The following is a 22,313-nucleotide window of genomic DNA, read 5'->3' as shown; positions in this document are numbered from 1 at the left end:
GCAATATACGGTGAAAATTCTTATTTGGGTCATATATTCCAAGATGTAGTCTAGAATCTGTGATTGCGAAGTACAGTAAATATCCACACCGGTGCGGTGACTGACTGCCACACATACTCTTCAGAACATTAGATTCATCCGTGCCGACTCACAACCCACGCAAGCTAGATAATTCCGCACACAGCTGCAATTCCAGGTTTTCAAACAGAGATGGTGACAAAGAGGCAAAACTTACGGACTGCAGCTTTAAAGACTCATGATAGTCCAGCAGACTCACTGTCGCCACCTACAGGTATAAAGATGAAGTGGTGATCAAATGTGAACGAGCGAACCTTTTTGGTGAACAGATTTGAATCACTGAGGGGAATCAAAATCCCACTAATAATATTTTCTGGGATGTGTTGTAGTTTGGTAATCAAGGTAATGAACACAGCCTTTGTCAAGTCAGAGTTAAAGAAGTATCAACTCTATAATAATGCACTCTCAGATCAAACTTACAGCACCCTGGCAAACTACAACACACTGGCATTGTGGTCACGACTTTGCCATGGTTTAGCACCATTCACCTTTCCTTAAAGGTGCTGTATGTAAGTTTTTGACTCTACTAAAGCATAAAAATACCATAATATGTTTGCAGATATTTAAGAAGCATGCTAAGTTAACATACTTGTTTATCTGAAAAACAATGCTACAGTCATTCTCCTTTGAAAATGTGCGTTCCGGGCCGGAATGTCCGTCTCTGTTTTGGTTTGTCAAACCAGCCCACTGCCAGTTTACCCAATTGTATTTCGGCACCCCGGGTTGCCAGTTGGTTGAAAACAGAGCTTATTTTATTCCATTCATCGTCAAGTGCGCTCGTTCCTGTTGGTATCGTCAATCTGGCAACCTCAATCTGTGTCAAGTCTGAGGAGGAGGGGCCAGGTGAAAAAAACCCTCTCCAATATTTTGAATTTGGACTGCAATACCTAGTTCAATCAGTCCGTGTCAATCCTACATACAGCACCTTTAAAAAAAGTAGAATTGTTTTTAAATTTACACAAATCTCTATATCTTGACTTTACCTTCAACATTTATTTTGTTTGCCATATTTCATTAGCATTGGGATGCATATATTCTGCTACATTGTACTGCGTACAGACTAGTTAGTAGGCCTACATACATACTGTATTGCTAGCACCAAAGAGAAAGGAAAACTTGAAATCGCATCATATGACCCCTTTAAGATTTTTTTCAAGGACATATGGTTGAGTTAATCATAATTGTAAATGATTCAAAAGTTTTCCACCTACAGTACCTGGAATCCCACAGAAGATTAAATTTGAATAGGGAGAGGCAATACCTTTGCATGTGCTCTGCCTGTTACCATGGTATCACCAGTTATGTAAATACATGCAATCTACTATATATACTATGATAAAATACAAAGATATATTTGTGCATTGAAACTGAAATCATGATGTTTGCAAGGACACAATTACAAACAGACGGAAGATTCAACAGATTCACATTTCACATTCACACTAAGAGCTGAGAATCTTTTGCATCACGTGGAAGAAGGTGTGTATGTTGTTTTGTGTGTCAGAGAGAGATAGTATGAGGGCTGAAACAGGTAACAAATCCTTTGCTTCGACAGGTGGATGAATATTTGGGAACACGTTGCAAAATTCTGTAAGTAGACAGATTTGTCTTTTGAGCGTTTTGCTGTACGTAGCTGGAGCGTAGTTAGTGAACTGTGTTGTGACCCAATGGGTCTAATTATATATAATTCATCAGTGCACATTATTCTAAAGAAAAAATTTTTTTTAGTAGTTGTCTAAAAGTCACTGCAAACACACATTTTGGTAACACTTTACAATAAGGTCTCATTTGTTAACATTAGTTAATGCAGTAACTAACATGAACTAACAGTGAGCAATGTATATTTACAGCATTTATTAACCTAATAATGTTAGTTAAAAAACAATCACGTTCATGTTAGCTAACAGTGCATTAACTAATGTTAACAGATACAACTTTTGACCTTTATAACCTTAGTCAATTTGAACTAAGATGAATAAATTCTTTAAATGTATTGTTCATTGCTAGTTCGTGTTAACTAATGTAGTTAATAACAGATGAAACTTAATGTAAAATGTTATCCATTTTTCATTATTCAGTTCTCATAATTCCCAATCGATTTTATACATATTCTTTTCCTCATTAAATATCCAGTTATGGAAGTAAAATAGGTTTCAAATGTGTTTCATGTTGACTTCAACATACACAATACACATACAAATTATTATTATTATTATTATTATTGACATCTGTGGTTCCATGAAGAACCTTTAACATTAATGGAACCTTTCCATTGCACAAAAAAAATCCTTTGGGATTCTTCTTCGGATCACTGCAAAAAAAAAACTAACTTTTAGAACCTTTATTTTTATGTGTAGAAAACTTTTATGAAAGACATTCTGCATGTAAAATATCAATATTGACCCTTAAGTAACACAGTTTCTTCTCATATAGGCTAATATCAGGATAGACCAACCAACATATCAACATGGATAAGTTCCGTATGATGGCCCAGATTCTCCAGTCCAACCAAGAGTCTTTTATGAATGGTATTTGTGGCGTCATGGCCCTGGCAAGCGCTCAGCTCTACACGTCTTTTGAATTCAACTGTCCCTGTATCCCTGAATACAACTACTCGTATGGGATCAGTATGCTAGTTATTCCACCTATATGGTTCTTCCTTTTGGGTTTTGTACTAAACAACAATGTCTCGATGCTGGCGGAGGAGTGGAAACGGCCAGTGGGACAGCGGAGGAAGGACCCTGCGGTCATGCGCTACATGTGTGTGTCCATATCCCAGCGATCGCTCATCGCGCCAGCCGTTTGGGTCTCAGTGACTCTAATGGATGGTAAAAGCTTCCTGTGTGCCTACAGTATGGACCTGGATATGTCCGAATTTGGCAAGAATGTAAGTGGACACGGACTGTCTCAAGAGGACCTCTTACGAACACTGGCCAAAATACCATGCAAGCATATATATGATGGCCAGCACATCCTATCGAGAGAGGCCGCCACCAGATACATATGCTGTATTTCACAGGTAAAAAGATCTGCTTACTGCAGTATTTGCCACTGCTTGATATGAATTCAAAATAGTAGCAGGACTCCATTAAACAAAATTGCATTTTACATGCTGTCTGAACTCAAAAAGTACTCATAAATCACAACAGTTTGGTTCTAGAAGTAAAAATAATTAATTTGTCTATGTGAAATGTAAAAAAAGTGTATATTTATAAGTGTAAAAAAAGTGTAAATTAAAAATAAACTAAAAATAAAACCATAAAAAAGTTACTTGAAATACAATATTAAAAATATACTTCAATTTTACCTAGTTGCCAAGGCAACATTTCTCATTTTCATTTAGATGATAAAAAATAACTAAACTAACTAAAAAATAACTAAAATAACTAAAACTGAAATAAAAATGAATAAATTATAGACATAAAATAAAACAAATATAAATGACAAAAACATACAACAAAATAACTAAAACTTTGAATTTAAATAGAAAACTAAAAATAGAAGCTAATTCAAAATATTAATAAAAGAAAACTATAGTAGTCTCACATTGATACTAAAATGTAAATGCATAGATTCACCAGTCAGAGAAGATGACGTTAACACAGAAATGATGGGGGAAAATATATATATGTATCATTGTGAACAAAATTAATAAGAAAATACTTCTAAAACCAAGGCTGCTGAAAACGTTGGCGATAAAAGCCAAGAAACTGTAGACAGACTAACAAACTTGAAAATTTGGACTTCTTAACGGCACTGTACTATAAAATATCACAAGTTAAGCTATAAGCTCATATTAATGTCACTAATACATATTTGTTTGTCTGTATTCTAAATGTTCCAGGCTTTTGGATGGTTGTTCTTGTTGATAATCACAATCGCTGCATTTCTGATCAGAGCCATTCGTCCCTGCTTCACTCAGGCCGCCTTTCTCAAAACCAAATACTGGTCCCACTACGTAGACACGGAGCGCAAGGTGTTTGATGAGACTTGCACAGAACATGCCAAAGGTTTCGCCAAGATCTGCATCAAGCAATACTTTGAAGGTATTAGCGGTGAGATTCAAAGCTTCCATGATCATTTACATGGAGATGATAGCGATGATGAGGATGATAAACCTGCTACAGAAGAAGACAAACTGATGGGCGTTCGTCGCCTGGACACCATGAACAAGGTGCTGTGGGACTGGCACACGTGTAAACCTCCACTGACTCTGAGAAAGCCTGGCGATGCTAGCACTGGACAAAATGGCGATTGTAGCATGAATGCTAACAAAAGTCAAGATGGAAATGTCTGTGATAAAACTGACCTTAATGAGGGCCAAAATTGCATCAAACGTGGTTATGTGAATCCTGGCCTGGATATTGGCCAAAGCGAATTGGGCAAGGAATATGACAATGCTAGCTTTAGCATTGAACAAAATGGTTTTACGAATAAACATAGCAATGCTAGCACAAGCCAAAATGGATTCATGAATGGTTGTGTCTCTTCTCCTAGTAATACTCAAAAGAAAGCATGGGCAGTGTATTATAGCAAGGTCTGAGATATATAGATGTCACGGCTGACAAGAAATCCAACTATATTACTTTTCTAATGTATGTTATCTTAACCCTTAAAAATACATTAAGGTAAATACATTACGTCTTTCCAGTTATATATTACGTATCACATTAAATAACCAAAGCAATGAATTATAATTATAGTTTGATCTTTACATTATTTGCTCTATTAAAGATGTGGCACTTTTTAGAGTGCAAAATATATCTGTCAGTAAAAGTCGTAAATTAATGTGAGCAGATGATGAATAAAGCACAAGAATTTATGCAGATTTAAAATAAAATGCTGTCTCACCTTTTTGCCACCAGAGGCCACTATACAGCACATCTCACCACATTTGACACACTTTTCATTTTCTCTAGTTCAGTGGTTCTCAATTCCAGTCCCAGCTACCACAGCTCTGCATATTTTGCATGTCTCTCTTATTTAACACACCTGATTCAGATAACCAGCTCGTTAGAAGAGAGCTCCATGCGTGAGCTGTGTTCCGATTGACATGGTCCCTACACAGTGTTCTTTGCTCCTTACTCTGTAAATAAATACAATTTCAATTAATGTCTCACACACTTTAATGCCCTTTGAATGGAACATATATGTTCCCTTCGAATTGGAATCATGGTGGAATATCCTGTGATGCCCAGTCGCAGGGTCGAATAGAACAAACGTCTGAAGTGATAAGAGAAACATACAAAATGTGCAGAGCAGTGGTACACGAGGACTGGAATTGAGAACCACTGTTCTAGTTGATGTAATTGTTCTACTAAAATGTATCTACTTGTTTTTTGTTGTTGTTGCTAATTTCATATCAAGACACACCTGAACGAACACTTAATGAACACTTAATAGACAGAATTAAATAGCATTTTCACACTTTTTGCATACTTTGGAAATGACACATTAAAAATATTCTGTTGTAATATTTATGGTGACCTTTCGTTTGTTTACTTCACACTTTACATCATCTCATATTTGAAATATGCTCTTTACTGACAGCAGTTACAAAGTGTAACCACTGTAACAAAGTGCACAAACTTTGTTAGGGACAAAATTATGCCCCACTAAGACACACACACACACATTAATTTTAATAATCACATCAAGGACACTGACGAAACCCGTGTTATTTTATATACTATTATAATATTTATTAATCTTTAGAATTTTTTTATTTTCAGTTTTTATTTAAAATTTAAAGTTTTAATAATTTTATCAGTTTTTGACATTTTTATTCATTTTTTATTATATTATTTTATACGTATTTCAGTTTTAGTTTCAACTTAAACTAGGTTATTTCAGTTATTTGCCAAGGCGACATTTCTAATTTTCATTTAAGCTTACGTTTTTCATCTAATATTTATAATTTATTTTATTTTAGCTTCATTTCAATTACCGAAAACAATTTTTAATTGTTTCAGTTTTAGTTAACAATAACAAAGCTGGAAGAAACATGACAGCGAATGGCATTCTCAGAATGAAGTGTAACCTGTGATTTGTTAGATAACCAGCAAATAATCTGGTTGACACAAAACTGAACTCGTACACCACACCGATAAATCAAGATAGCAGAGTGTGACAAACAGAGACACGGAGAGCTCATGGTTGTTAGGCAAGCAGCAGCTGTTGTCTCTAGAGCTGAATCCCGCATTAGTGTTGGGGGTTGGTCACCTGAGTCTGTTGTATTTCTCCCCCTTTCTCCATTTAAAAGCTACAATTATATTCTGTGGATGAACATAAACAGGCTCTGCTCATGTCAGTGCTTTAGTAGCTCAGACAGCAACATGATCTGCATCAGATCTCCTGCATATACGTGTCAATGCGCTCACTCATTCAGTCTGCGCTATTTTTTTTGACTCTCGCTTTGTCTGTCACCTTCGACTTCTGTTTTCTGCAGCAGCGCGCATGCATGCGGCCTTACTTCCTTCAAAATGTTGCAGCCCTCTGAGCAAGACATAGAAGCAGCGGAGAGGCCATCCTGTGACCGCAGTCGCGCAGAGGAAGGATTGAAGGAGGGGAATCGCTCAGGAAGGGAGGGAGGGATTGGATGACAGAGTTGCGAGGCAAACCAGGATCACATGAGCACAGATCTGTTTACAAACTGAAACTGTGCGGCCAGGAAAGACGCAGGAGCCTTTCTGGAGAATATCACTAGCTGGCCTCACTAGAACACATCTTTAACCCCAGCTGCTTGCGTTTTGGCTCGGATATTTGTTGAATGAGCTAAGGGACTATTCATTTTTTTGTCCACTTTCTTGATGGAAGGTTTGAGAGAGCAGATGGTTTTAGGTGGAGAGAAAAAATACTCCCCCACACTGGCGCACACATAAACACTCCAGTGGCTTGATGGTGGTGAAAATACTGTTCTATTCCATTTCTAAACTGCTTGCTGCTCGATAAAGGAATATAGCCTACCTCAAAAAACGAGACGGATCGAGAGCGACGTCAAGGAGGAAGAGCTAGACAAATCGACTGAGAGACATGCCAAAGTCTTCCGCAATAAGGGTTTGAGGGAAGACAAAGGCTGTAGATGGAGTCTTGTATCAGCTTGTATGTTTCGCACGTATGGATGTTTAGTGCTCGCTAAACCACCATACACCGGAATTATTATTAAGGAATTTGTTAACTTTCGTGTATGACAACACAAAGAAGATCACAGCTGAAGTGCCATTCAGCCACATACGGACTGGTTCTCAAAGACAAGAAGAATATCAAGGGCACACTATGCTCCCTTTGTCTGTGTAACAAAGCACCTTGTGCATATTCACATCGGCGGAGCTAAAGAGTGATTGAAATCTTTTGTTCTTCGATGCTGCCATCATAAAAGTGGGATGAATGGAGGAATGATTGAAGTATAATCAAGACAGCACACCCTGTCATTTGAAGAGCTGGTCTTTAGACCCGTCTGACCTACGGGAAGAACGTCGGGAATAAGTCAAGCTGGAATCAAGCTTTGTTGTTCTGTCGTTGTGTCCTCCTCCAGCCCCCGCATTGCCTGAGTGAGTTTGCAGCAGCAGTGCTTGGAATCAGATTACATGCAACCATTCCAATGGTGTAACGGTGAGTGGCCTTTGCGAAAAGTCCAAGCTGAACTTGAGTTTGTTTTTTTCCCTTCAGCATTAGTCACAGAAGTGGTATTGCTGCTCAGGATGTTGAAACCAGTTTGAAGAAGTCAAAGGGAACTATTCGGAAAGGTCAAGAGCAGCTTGTTAAGATTAAGGAAATATTTGTGCTATGCCTAGACTGTTTTTAACAACCCGCATGCTGTCAGCCTTTAGCTCTTCTGAAAACTGATATGTCTAGAGTTTTATTTTTAGATGAAAACGTAGGTCGACCTATAACGAGTCAAATGTTCAATAACAGTAACGTTTAGCAATGAGACGAGGACCGAATTGTCATTATTAGCGGAAATTGCTCAGATTCTGATCACGTATATGTCATATGTCATGTAAAGCAGTCAATCGGATTGCCTTAACCAGATAAAACAAATAAAACAGCTGGCATATTTATGCATTATTAAGGCTTTTGGGTCATATATGCATATACCACCCAAAGTTTGAGGTTGGTATATATTTTTTTAATGTTTTTGAATGAAGTCTCTTATGCTCACCAAGGCTGCATTTATTTGATAAAAAATACACTGTGAAATATTATTACAGTTTAAAAGAAATAATCTCTATTTTGATTTATTTTATCATTTAATTTATTGCTGTGATGGTAAAGCTGAATTTCCAGCATCATTACTCCAGTCTTCAGTGTCACATGATGCTTCAGAAATCATTCTAATATGCTGATTTGCTGCTCAGGTATATATAATGGAAACTACTACATTTCAGCATTCTTGATGAATAGAAGGTTCAAATGAACAGCATTTATCTGAAATAGAAATCTTATGTAACATAAAAAATGTCTTTTTGATCCATCCAATGTGTCCTTGGTGAAAAAAATCATATTTTTTTTCTCAAAATAAATAAAATCCTACTGACTACAAACATCTGAATGATATACATATATACATATGTGTGGGTGTGTGTATATGCATACATACATAACTGGAATATATGTAAACAGGAAGCTGCTGAGCAAGCAAACTACTTCTGAATAAAGCGTTAACAAGAATATGGACCATAATTAGAAAATTGTGTGCATTGCACATGGCAAATGTCAACCACTAACAAAAATGTACCATGGTAATACTATGGTATTCTCTGAGTACCATGTACACTTAAAAAAAAAAAAAATGATAATCATTCAGTAGCCTTACATAATAATAATAATCTAATTAAAAAGCATTCAGTTGTAGAAAACTGAAATCTTTGCTTCCATATATGCCAAAATATAATACTAATAAATACATTCTCCAAATTGTTTTAAGATCTGAATCCTGTGCATATGGCACACATTAAATCTCACTATACCGTCTCATCAGAATGACACAAGTTTACAATAATCTCTGTGGAAGCTCCTCTCTATATAAGCACCTTAGATGAATCGTTCCACAGATTCAGACTAAGGGGGATTCTTGCAGACGCTGCGTTAATCTTTACCTCTTATGATGACTGACAGGAGCATATGAATGGAGATGAACTTCACATGGTAAGAAAACAGTAATGGTAAACTTTTATAACACACACGAACACACACATGGCATCCTGAAAGGCCAGATGGTGGTTTGTTGGCGGTAATTACACAGTTGTTTATATTTGTTTTGCACATAGCTAATTTCCAAGAATTCCCCTGAAAAGTGTTCTTCGTGCTCAAATGTTTTTGAGCCATTGTGTGTGATTTAAAGTGTGTGTTTGTGTGCAGGCTGCCTCTGTGGTCTAGGGCTGCAGCATTCAGACTGTGATATGTCAGAGGAAGACATCTACCGTCTGCCGCTCAATGTCTACGTCATTGTACTGGGCATAGGCATGTTCATCTTCATGCTCAGTGTTATCTTCTGCTGCTATCTGTTCAGGCACGAACCCAAATACATTCACCACTCCTGCACAACTGCTGTTACACAAATCAGATTGTGTCCTCTCTGTTGTTCTTTGCTCCTGTAAAGACATGTAGAAAGACACAGGAAGACATGTCTAGACATTGGCATTGCATATTTTTTTCTAAAATTAATCATCCTATTCACATACTTTTTTTTTTTTTAATGGTGCAATTTAAATTACATTTTGAATCCCACATTTCATCAGACTTTGAGTTAAATTATAAATTATTAGTGTAATTTAGTGTATATATTATGTCAAAGTATTTTATATGATTATGAGAGGGTTTGATAGAGGAAATGCTGCAGCGAAATGAATTACACAATCACAACAGCTCTCTTTTGCACCACCCACAGCAGTTTTTGCAGTTGAACTCAGGAAGTGCAGAAGTGTTTCATTTTTTCTCTCTCTTCTGTTTACAGGTTGAAACAGCAAGGTACAAGGGAGCAGTACAGCTACAATGAGGTGGGCCTAAAACAATACAGTTAGATGTAAATATAGCAAAGTTCAGTATCGGGTTGATTAAATCAGCAGTATGTCACCGTTTGGCAATGTTTCCTGAGAATGCCCAGCTCTATTTTTTAAGCGTCAGAATCAAAGATGCTAGTTCTGCATTTCAGATCTCCCACGCAGTGCATTAAAAATTCCTTTGCAAGCGAGGCTCGATTAGGTTATGATATGTTCATTTGATTCGTAAAAACCTCAGGGGAAATTCTTGATTATGCAAACAGACCTCTGCAAGATTTTCTGGTCCTCTCAACCAACTTGTGACCTGCATTTTGAAAACCCAGACGTGAAACTAATAGCCAGTAGAAGAGAATGGAACTCCAGCCCCTTTGCACCATCATGCAGTAGGAAAAAGTGTCACTGAAACCAAAACAAAGAGAAAATGCTGGCAAAGTTACAGCTAGCATTCCTACTGCTCAAGTGGGTGAATTATGTGTGTAAAAGAAAAGGAGACTAAAATATTTTGTTTCTCCATCACAGCAGCCCTGTGCCGTGTGTCTAGAGGAATTCAAGACCCGAGACGAGCTGGGCGTGTGCCCGTGTTCACACACCTTCCATAAGAAGTGAGTTCCACTGAAACAAGTGTTTACTTTGTGGGAAATGTCACATGTACTTCATTGCCAAGATTATAAAATTATAATTATAAATTATCTGTTTGGAATATACAGCCAGCAGAATTACAAAGAAAAACTCATCATTCACAGTTCATTGCCCTTGCACAATAATTTGTATTTATTTATTTATTAATAAGTAAATGTGAAATTTTCTGGACAGTAAAAAAATAGATATCTATACAGTGTGTATATATATATATGTATGTCTGTCTGTTAATTTTGACAGCAAATTTTGATTTTGATTTATTAGTCAGTCTTTTGACTAAAATGCAATTTAGTTTTAGTCATATTTTAGTCATCTGAATTGTTTTTAAATAACAGCACTCCAAATGTTCACCGTTTGTATCACTCCGCTTGCAGTATTTCTGCTGGCTCTGATGTCTCTATAGTGGTTAAACATGAGATATAATTCGTTTTGGGTAACGGTCTTTGGTCTCGTTAATCTATTATTTGTTCCAGAGCAAATAGTTTCGGCTGAGGCCAAAGTCTCATAACTATATATAACGTTATATAACTTTTAATGCTGAATATCAGAGCGCTGCCTTTGTTCTTTTGACTGAATTGCCTAGCAACCTTTATGATGGCTGTTATTGTTGTTTATGAAATATTATTATTCAATAAATGATATTTTATATAAATAATAGTATTTAATAATAGTATTTAGTATTGAGAAACAGTGTGTGTGTTCGTGATGGTGATTTTAGTTACATTATTCCGCCATTAGATGGAGACAAGAGACTGTTTTACGAGTCAGCAGTAAAGACTTTTATATTGAAAGAGACTGAAACTGGGTTGTAAACAAGCTAGTTATTTTTACCTTCAACAACACCTTAGACAACGAATGCAGTGAGCAGCGCTGTCATCAGAAATCACCCTTAATAGATGAAAGGATAGTACGACAAAGAAATCGCTTTCTAATGTTTTATTGTGAATATGAGATTGAGCTGAAGAATGAATGCCGTTTCAGATGCAGGTAATCGCACTCGCTCAGTCCATCTCTCTCTCATAATACTTTACTCTACATAATACAGTGATACAACGTTCACTAGTCCTTCGTTACTAGTTCTAAAGTGATGTTTTTGAATTAGTAACGGAGGCTTGAGCTCAGCTGTTACACTGTCAAACTGAGATTTGAATATGTGGTGGAAGGAAATATTTCCGCACAAAAGAGGGTTTTTAAAGACACTCCTTAAGAAATTAATACTTTTATTCAGCAAGAATGCATTGAATTGATCACGTCACAGTAAAAATATTTATGTATTTCCAAAGACTTCCAATTAATGCTGTTCTTTTTAACTGTCTATTAATCAAAGAATCTGATATTAAGCAACGTATGAGTATGATTTCTGTGACACTGAAGAGTAATGGCTCCTGAAATTCAGTTTTCCCATCACAGGAATAAATGACATTTTAAAATATAATAAAACAGAAAACAGTTATTTTAAATGATGATGATATTTCACAGTATTACCGTTTTTTTTACTGTATCTTTGATCAAATAAATGCAGCTTTGGTGAGCATAAAAACACGTCAAATACATTAAAAATCTTACTAACCCCAGACCGTTGAACAATACTATATATAAAATAAATACATTCTATTTTATGTGGATAAGTCCATTTACACACTCCTATTTATAAATAAGAAGTAGAAATAATAATAAAATGATATTAATAAAATAAACTAATATTATAATGCAATGCCATTTATTTGTTTGTAGAATAAATGCTGATAATATGTATCACTCTTACTATTGCTAACACTTTTGACTTCTAACAAACTCCTAAACGCATCAAACTACAAGCAACTGCAAAGCAACCACCTAGCATTGTGGTGACACATTTTGCACGGACAAGTAAAAGTGCAAAACCCTAGTTTACCATTTGCAGCAGTATTTTTAAAGAAATCTCTTGTTGTTTCTTTGTAACTTGCAGGTGCCTGCTGAAATGGCTAGAGATCCGCAGCGTCTGCCCGATGTGCAATAAACCCATCATGCGTCTACACAACACCGACGCCCCGCGAGGAGCCGAGGGGCTGCAAGACCCCGAGGAGGTGTGACCCCAGAAACTGTACGGCCCACGGCCAGATTAACACCCTCTAGTTCTGCGATTGTTGGAACATATCACATGACCTGCCAAGGCTCTCCAAAGCCATCTATATGCACCGCCACAGCGGACCGGAGAACGCGAGAAACCAGGACGACAGCGTTCAGTTTCCACTAGTGATTCAGTACCATATTGCCAGTAGCCAAACTTAAGAATAATCTCCTATATATTGTGCCACAATAATCTTTAAAGTAGTATCGTGCCGAGGTTTTAAAGCGAGAGATACAACGTGCATGCTGGGTAACGGACGTCAAAATGAGAGGTAAATATCTCAGGAGTTTGCCTCAGGGGATCTAACCAGGCAACAAAAGAAAACATTAAACTTAGGCAATTAAAATTCTGCTGTCAATGGACAGCCGTATATATGTGATAATAGGGTTGTAGGTGTAGTGCACTGTCTGTTTGACTGGTACTACGGTCTTCTTGAAGATCATGCGTAGTCCTTACAGAAATATTAAATATATAATCAGTAACCAGCAGTTCTTATCCAATATCGTGTTCATTGCTTGAATTGTTCCCTTTTCATTGTTATTTTGTATTGTTTGTTTTTGAATAAAATGTCATGTTTTTGTGGTTAACTTTCCTTTTTATATATATCTAAAAAAAAAAAAAAAAAGTGGATAAAGATCTGTGGAACTTTTGATAGCAGAATTTTTATTGCAAAACTTGAATGACTTCATATTACATCAATATTTTAATCCATAATCATTATTGATCAAATAGGAAAATTTGTGGTCATTTATAGACGTTCAGTGATAAGACAGTCCAGGAAACACATGCAAATGCACCTCCAGCAATATGTAAATAGGTGCACAAGTGATAAAAAAGCAGGAGGATTAAAGATGGGTGGGTGGCAAAAAAAGATTCTTTGTCCTCAAATATCCTATTAATCGTAAGGTAAAATAGATGGCTCTAGCTTGCAGCTTCTGCTCCGTTCGATTCCACATATTCTAGAGCTTTCTGTTTGACCGCCTGGATGGTCTCAGGTGTGCCGTTCTTCTTCTCGTACTCCAGGTAACGCTTGAAGAAGAATTTAATCTTCTTCACTGACACACTCAGGTGAATCACACGATCAAAAAGCTCCCTAGAGGAAACAGGAAAATATTTTTGATCATGTGTTGATTATGTCTCAGTTCAGATCAGTATTTTAAGATTATATTCCACTCTACATACAATATCAACTGTCAAAAATATAAATAATTACAAATTTAAAATATGAAATATTTTCATTAAATATTTTAAAAAATATAATTAAAAATGTAAAATAAATTTTAAAAGCAATATATATATATATATATCAAATGAATGCAGAGTATAGAATAGAGTTTTATAAAATAGAATAGTTTTAACTAACAAAGCCAGTTATGTCAAAGCAACTCTCATCCACTCATATGGTGTTCATATTAATATTCATCAATGTTATTTTTTTTTTTTTTAAATCTATTTTTGTATTTATCATTTTTTTACATGATTGATTTTGAGAAGTGATATGGCCTATTTTTTCAATATAATGTCTTTTTTTTAACTTTCAAATAAATAATTGTTTGAAATTTATATTTAAAACTAAATCAATAATGCAAAAAGTTGATTTGGTTAAAATGGACGACTAAAAATTCTGCCATAATTTCCTCACACTCAAGTCGTTCCAAATCTGTATAAATGTCACTCTTCTGTTGAACACAGAAGACGATATTTTGAAGAATGTTGGCAACCAAACAGTTGACGGTAGCCATTGACTACCATAGTATTTTTTCCCATGCTATTGAAACAATAGTGATCGTCAAATGCTTGTTTACCAACATTATTAAAAAAGTATCTTCTTTTGTGCTAAACAGAAGAAAGAAACTCATACAGGTTTGGAATTCCCATGCTATTGAAACAATAGTGATCGTCAAATGCTTGTTTACCAACATTATTAAAAAAGTATCTTTTGTGCTAAACAGAAGAAAGAAACTCATACAGGTTTGGAACATCAAGTCAAATTCTTGTACTACACATTTTCACTCTGACTAGTATCACCCTGCAGCTGTGTTTACCTCACTTCCTTCTGAGAGCCGTGCTTCACCATCAAGTCTATGAATACGGACCACAGGTCTGTGCGTTTGGGGTAGGTACTCAGGACCTTGTCAAACATGGATTTGGCTCTCTCGGCGTTCCCGTACTGAAACTCCAACCGGGCAGATTTGACAATCAGGTCCACGTCTGGAAAGACAGCAAGGAAACAATGCATGAGTTGCTAACAGGCAACCTGCAGGGCCTGAATATCATCCAAATGGCTTTTCAGATTCTTGATCATGAATGAATCTATACCTAGTGAGTCTCAATGCATGCATACATGTGGGAATTAAGTATGTATGTATGAAGTGGAGCTGGCACTCACGTTCCTTATTGGACAGGCTCTGCAGCGCCCTCTGCAGAAGGGCATTTGCAGCATCGCTCTGGTGCTGTCGTAGCAGGAAGTTGCCATAACTCAGATATACAGCTTTCTCCTGTCTGAAGCGTTTCACCATGCTTTTATAAAGATTCTCCGCCTCCTACACACACACACACACACACACACACAATGCAATACAGGCTTTCAATTTTGACAAAACTGATTTGTTCTCATCCACCCAACAACATGTGATACACAATATACTGGTGGCCATATTAGTATCAATAAATATTGCATTATTTTAATATACCATTATTGATGTTATATATAGTTAACATAAGGGTTTATTTCTAAATTTAAAATAAATATCCATATTTTATGGCATTTCAAATTGTACACTAAAATGTTCTGATGGCTTGTAGCACGTTTATATATATTATTTTAGTAATTAAATAAACAGTGTAAAAAATGCTTGGGGGCTATAAAACTTTTTTTGAATGTTTTGAAAAGTCTCATGCTCACCAAGGCTGCATTTATTTGACTAAAAATCCAGTAAAAAACATTGTGAAATATTGTTCTAAATTAAAATAACTGTTTTCTATCCGAATATATTTTAAAATGTAATTTATTCCTGTGATGCAAAGCTGTATTTTCAGCATCATTACTCTAGTCTTCAGTGTCACATGATCCTTTCATTTCTTATTATTATCAATGTTGAAAACAGTTATTTTTATGGAAACGCAATACTTTTTTCTTTTCAGGATCCTTTTTGATGAACAGAAAAATCGAAGAACAACATTTATTGAAAATACAAATCTTTTGTAACAATATTAATGTTTTACTGTCACTTTTGGTCAATTTAATGCCTTGCCGAATAAAAAAAAAAAACTTAATGACTGTAAAAGTTTGAACAAATTTGCTCAGACCGCCCATCCTTAAGTCAAAATATATATCATTGCATCCTTACTAACAACCACACAGATCACATGACCGGACATAATGCTTACTTTGATCTTGTCCGACTTGGCGTAAATGTCGGCTAGCTGCTGGAACACAGGAAGAGGTTCACAGTACTGGATGGCCCGTTCAAAGACTTTCTGCAAGCTTTCTTGTGTCCCGTACATGTTCTCCAGATTTAGCATGGCCACCCACACATTCAGCTTCTCCTGCTCCTCTCTAAAAACACAAACAAACCGGTTAATTGTTGTGTTGTCATTTAAAACAACTAAATTAATTATGCAAAAACAGGGAAAAGCAAAACACACACAAATAATAACTGGATCAAAAACATGTCATTTCTTTGCAATAATGACTGTTTTCAAACATGTTTCCTGTAGCAGTAGTAAGTTGTACGTAATTTATCGCAACCATCTTAAACTACAGCCTTTCACCTGAAGGAGATGGTTTTGAGGGCTCTCTCGCCGACCGCGCGCGCCTGCTCGATCTGCGTGGCCTGCAGATGGAAGGCCATGTACTGCAGCCAGAGGAGGGAGCTGTCCGGAGACGACAGGAGCAGACGCTCAAACGCCGCTGTGCTGTCCGGACACACGGACGTGTCCATGAGCTCCGCCTCCAGCTTGCTGAGCTGCTGCTGCTCCTCGTTCTGTTGCTTCTGCTTCAGCTCTTTACGGGACTTTTTCACAGGCTGGAGAGAAAGAGCAGCTGTTTACTGTGTGTTTGCAGACTATGCACTGTAAAACGTGATTTATCGAAATTGTAAATAAAAAGAGGACTTTTGGAGTAAATACTATTTTGGTCTTTCAAATTCAAAATGTTCTACTTCACATTTAATTGAATGTGCTACTTGCCGTTTCTTTGTAATTATTTAATTAAACCATAGTTTTTTTTTTAAGTTTAATAACCACTTTAATTATCACAGTTCTGTGAATATTTTTCCCGTTCCAAATTTTAAGACCTCTTGAAAATCAGAAATTTTGCATTGTATCACTTGTTCACCTATGGATCCTCTGCAGTGAATGGGTGCCGTCAGAATGAGAGTCCAAACAGCTGATAAAACGTCACAATAATCCACATGACTCCAGTCTATAAATTAAACTCTTGTGAAGCAAAGAGCTGCATGTTTGTAACAAACAAATTCATCATTCAGATATTTTAACTTTAAACCATCACTTCTGGCCAAAATATGTGTCATCTATCCATGCTAAATTGAGTGGATTACTTGTGGATTATTGTGATGTTTTGTTTGGACTCTCATTCTGACGGCACCCATTCACTGCAGAGGATCCACTGGTGAGCAAGTGATGTAATGCTAAATTTCTCCAAATCTGTTGTGATGAAGAAACAAACTCATCCATATTTTGCATATTGTCTGAAGGCAAGTCAATTTTCAGCAAATGTTCATTTTTGAGTGATCTATTCCTTTAAGATATTTAAGACTTTTTAATACCTTAAATTTGATAACCATAATTTTAAGGACCCTGTAAATTCTACATCAAATTTTTTCAGTATGTACACCTTTCATTGTGATTCTGGAAAATTAAATGAATAGATATTCAACAGTCTACATAGGAGCACCTTAGTTCTGATGCATGTGTGAGCTCACCTTGCTCGTGACTTCCTGCTCATCCTCACTGGAACCACTGGTGTCGTCTATTGCGGCAAAAGGTGTTAAAGAGCACAGAGTGGATTCCCATGGGAAGCCAAATGCCACCTGCAGCCGTTTTGGTTCATTTTTTTCTTGGATACCCTAAAAATTCAGATGACAGCTGTTACACATCAGAGTAGTAGTTGTACACTCATATTTAGATGTAAAATCATTCAGATTGATCTGAAAAGAGATGCTGCATCACCTTTACTTGGTTACACTTTTCATGCGTTTCTTCCTCCTCTCTGAAGTACACTTCTACACCACTGTCATTATCCTCTGCTTTAGTTTTCTCTTTCTTCTTCTCTTTTAATGTTTTCTTCTTTTCCGTGGATTTGTCCTTCAATGAGTATTCTTTTTTCTTTTTTATCGTCTGTCCATTTTTCTCATTGTCTTGTTGCTTTAAGAAAAAAACACAAAGTCAAATCCATCCTCTTCGAACCAAATTCCCAAATGGGAGTTTGAGAAACAGTCCCATGTGAGGCTCAATTTTCCAAACCATCGCCATGGTGACCAAACCTTGCTCCAGCGTGTACGTCCCTACAGCAACGGCACACACAGGAAATGCTAAAGACACTCGAGGGACGATCGCCACATGCGTCACGGCATCAAGAGCAGTGTGGCTAGGAAATGTTGTCACATCAAATCTCCTCTGACAGTACTGATAGTGCTGTGCTTCATAACAGTTATGATCGGTGTTGGGGGTAATATATTACAAGTAACGCAAGTTACGTAATCAGATTACTTTTTTCAAGTAACTAGTAAAGTAACGCATTACTTTTGAATTTACTAGAGAATATCTGAGTTACTTTTTCAAATAAGTAACGTAAGTTATTTTATTTTTTTTCTTTTTTTTATTGCTGAAGTGTGTTGAAATTTCTTCTTCTGCATTCTACTGTACGGACTTAAATTTACATTTCCTTCAGCCTGAGGCTTATTCATTTCACTTTTGGTGTGAAAAGGCTTTTATATTTGCCAAAAATATAACTTTTTTTATTTTAAAATCAAACAAGCAAGCCCTGTCCAGATTTAAAAAGTAATGCAAAAGTAACGTAACACATTACTTTCCATAAAAAGTAACTAAGTAACGTAATTAGTTACTTTTTTATGGAGTAACGCAATATTGTAATGCATTACTTTTAAAAGTAACTTTCCCCAACACTGGTTATGATTGCAGATGAAACTACAAGTATTACCTGTGAGGGAAAGAGAAAGACGAAAAGGCCGGCTGGTACCAACACCAACAACCTTTGCAGAAACGGTCTGTCCTGTTTTAAAAAGCGTCTGTGGGTGTTTAGCTTGCTGTGGAAACACACATTTGAAAACACAGCTTGCTTATACTGAAATTAATGTAAAAATACATGCATTTTATAAGTGCATGACTTGAATTTTTTTTTACAAGTAACATTTATGCCACCGTTAAAGTAACTCTTTCAAGTAACATGTTTATTAGATAGAAATGATTTTTTTTTATAGAAAAGCAATATTGTAACACGTCACTTTTCAAATACTGCATTTAACAAAGAAGGAAAACAAGGTTGTACAGAGACTCACCCCAGGTTTGTTAATCATGGTTAGTAGTTCAACAGTTCCCATGACGTTGGGCTTCACATGAACTTCTAAGCATTGTGCTTCTTTGACGTACTGAGGAAAAGGCAAAAATGACTTCAACAGCTCCTGCAGTTTGAGATTACATTTCCTGTTCCTTCGATTGTAAAAGTTACCTTTGATGCAAAGCATATGACTTCATCTCCAGGTTTGTAGTTCACTTTGTCAATTGTCTTCTTATCAGAATCATTCAGTTTTCTGGAAAAGAGCGAAGAGTTGAAAAAGAGTGTACAGCAAAATAACAAACAGAAAACACACACACACAGACAAATGTTTGGTGCAGCTGTTCCCATATGCTGCTTGCTCACATTAATGTAAAATTATGGAGAGCTGTAGAAATTCATACCTGGGCAGAAGAGTGAGTTCAGGGAGGGAAACTTTAAAGTTGGGGTGAGAGACTGGCAGGAACCTGTTGAAAGAGAATATTTTATGAGAAAAACCCAGCAAAATCAATATTTTGCCAAAATTAAAAATGTCATGCTTGGTAAATGTCATATAAAACAATGTCAAAAGTCCACAAAAGCTGACATTATCACTACAACACCAACGAAGACTATTTATCCAAGCATATTCCTCACATTGAGCCACAAAAACAAAATATGAACAAATATATGCGCATGTAACGGAAATTTTTTTTTACAAGTAACATTTATGCCACCGTTAAAGTAACTCTTTCAAGTAACATGTTTATTAGATAGAAATGATTTTTTTTTATAGAAAAGCAATATTGTAACACGTCACTTTTCAAATACTGCATTTAACAAAGAAGGAAAACAAGGTTGTACAGAGACTCACCCCAGGTTTGTTAATCATGGCTAGTAGTTCAACAGTTCCCATGACGTTGGGCTTCACATGAACTTCTAAGCATTGTGCTTCTTTGACGTACTGAGGAAAAGGCAAAAATGACTTCAACAGCTCCTGCAGTTTGAGATTACATTTCCTGTTCCTTCGATTGTAAAAGTTACCTTTGATGCAAAGCATATGACTTCATCTCCAGGTTTGTAGTTCACTTTGTCAATTGTCTTCTTATCAGAATCATTCAGTTTTCTGGAAAAGAGCGAAGAGTTGAAAAAGAGTGTACAGCAAAATAACAAACAGAAAACACACACACACAGACAAATGTTTGGTGCAGCTGTTCCCATATGCTGCTTGCTCACATTAATGTAAAATTATGGAGAGCTTTAGAAATTCATACCTGGGCAGAAGAGTGAGTTCAGGGAGGGAAACTTTAAAGTTGGGGTGAGAGACTGGCAGGAACCTGTTGAAAGAGAATATTTTATGAGAAAAACCCAGCAAAATCAATATTTTGCCAAAATTAAAAATGTCATGCTTGGTAAATGTCATATAAAACAATGTCAAAAGTCCACAAAAGCTGACATTATCACTACAACACCAACGAAGACTATTTATCCAAGCATATTCCTCACATTGAGCCACAAAAACAAAATATGAACAAATATATGCGCATGTAACGGAGCAAAATTATATGAAATATTATTTAAATCTATATACTAAAAGTACACAGTAAAATAACTGTCTCCTAAAACCGCAAAATAATTAAATAAAAAAAGCATTTAAATGAATGAAAAAAACAAACAAATCATAAATTATGATTTAAAATCGTATTGAAATAAAAATATAAAATTAATAAAATTAACAATGAAATAAAAAATACAAAAATCATTTAAATAAATTAAATAAAAATTAAAATAAAATAAAAAAAACTCCACAATATTTAAATAAGTGAAATAAATTTTAAAAATAAATTAAACAAAACAAGACTCAAAAAATTCTAAATCATTTAAATAAATTAAATTAAAATGAAAAAAATAAAAAATAAATGAATACCTCCCAAAATAAAATAAAAAAGTACTATTTGAAAGCCTTGTATGTGGGGTTTACAAATAGTCCCATTTAAAGGCACTGAGACGAAGGACATTCTGTGATGGACAACTTAACACAGCTGTATTTACTTGTGACCACGAACTGTGTGCCCTCCAATCACTCTGGCTTTGACCTCGCTCCCGACCTTCAGCGACGATGTTGGGAAGCTGCCAACCACGGGAGACTCCTCGATCTGAGATACATGGATACTTCCTGCGGTCCCCGACGGCAGCGTCACCACCACGTCCATGGGCTTCACCTTCTTCACTGCCACCGTCATCACTTCCCCAAGACCTGTGCTCTTAGATTTGCTCTGCTCCCATTTAGTGTTCGATTTCTGCCATGCGACAAGAGGAAGTCCTCCCAACTCCTCGCTGCTTGGCTCCTCCACGGTCACATTCAGACAGGAACCGATGTAAATTTTCTTTGAATTTAAGATGTCATTTATTTGAGTGCGAGTGGGAATGATGCTCAGGTGACCGGTGTCACCCAATGAGACGACAGCAAAGTCTTTGTCGGTGTACTGGATAGTGGCAGTGAGTTTGGAGTCCTTTTCCAACTGAAGACAAACAAAAAGAATGAACTTTAACAGGCCTGAATAAATTAGATGCTGTGGGTTTTCAGGGTTTTGAGTTGGACTTACCTTTTTCCTCGTTGCCGCGGTCAGCTCTGGAAGCAGTGACACATGGACCTCAGACTTCGAAAGGTCGACATGGAGAATCACTGCAGTGAGTTTGCAGCCTGGACTCACATTCACACCTGAAACATTGACACAAATCTAGTTAGATGAGAACTAGCATGTTAACCAACCATCCATGTCTGGTTTCACATGCTTTTCACTAGATGGTATATGTAGACAGTCCAATGCGAGTATCATTTCAACAGGAAGTAGCTCTATTTGGAATCAAATTTAAGACATTTGGCTTCAACATCAGTATTCTACAGTGCTGTTATTGTAAACTAAAAGTAAAATAATTAAAAGTAAGCCTAATTCGCTAAGTCTAT

General features: G+C 36.3%; 1 protein-coding gene and 1 pseudogene across 2 annotated transcripts; one reads left to right on the top strand and one right to left on the bottom strand.

Annotated features, from left to right (window-relative positions):
- Positions 1–1,494: 1,494 nt before the first annotated feature.
- On the top strand, positions 1,495–4,779 carry calhm1b (calcium homeostasis modulator 1b). 2 transcript variants are annotated; one of them, XM_016510626.1, is made up of 3 exons: positions 1,495–1,557; positions 2,512–3,097; positions 3,923–4,779. In XM_016510626.1, exons 2-3 carry the CDS (start codon positions 2,546–2,548, stop codon positions 4,619–4,621), a joined length of 1,251 nt encoding a protein of 416 aa, XP_016366112.1. In that variant the 5' UTR covers positions 1,495–1,557; positions 2,512–2,545; the 3' UTR covers positions 4,622–4,779. The 2 variants fall into 2 exon arrangements, with proteins under 2 accessions (XP_016366112.1, XP_016366106.1); XM_016510620.1 differs by lacking the exon at positions 1,495–1,557 and adding an exon at positions 1,620–1,668.
- Positions 4,780–13,468: 8,689 nt separating this feature from the next.
- The window catches only part of LOC107706856 (protein RRP5 homolog), a 16,822-nt pseudogene continuing 7,977 nt past the window's right edge, over positions 13,469–22,313 (bottom strand).

Source organism: Sinocyclocheilus rhinocerous, unplaced genomic scaffold, assembly GCF_001515625.1.
Source record: "Sinocyclocheilus rhinocerous isolate Xijiao unplaced genomic scaffold, SAMN03320098_v1.1 scaffold2056, whole genome shotgun sequence".
Lineage (NCBI taxonomy): Eukaryota > Metazoa > Chordata > Actinopteri > Cypriniformes > Cyprinidae > Sinocyclocheilus > Sinocyclocheilus rhinocerous.
This window is presented reverse-complemented; position numbering and strand designations above follow the sequence as displayed.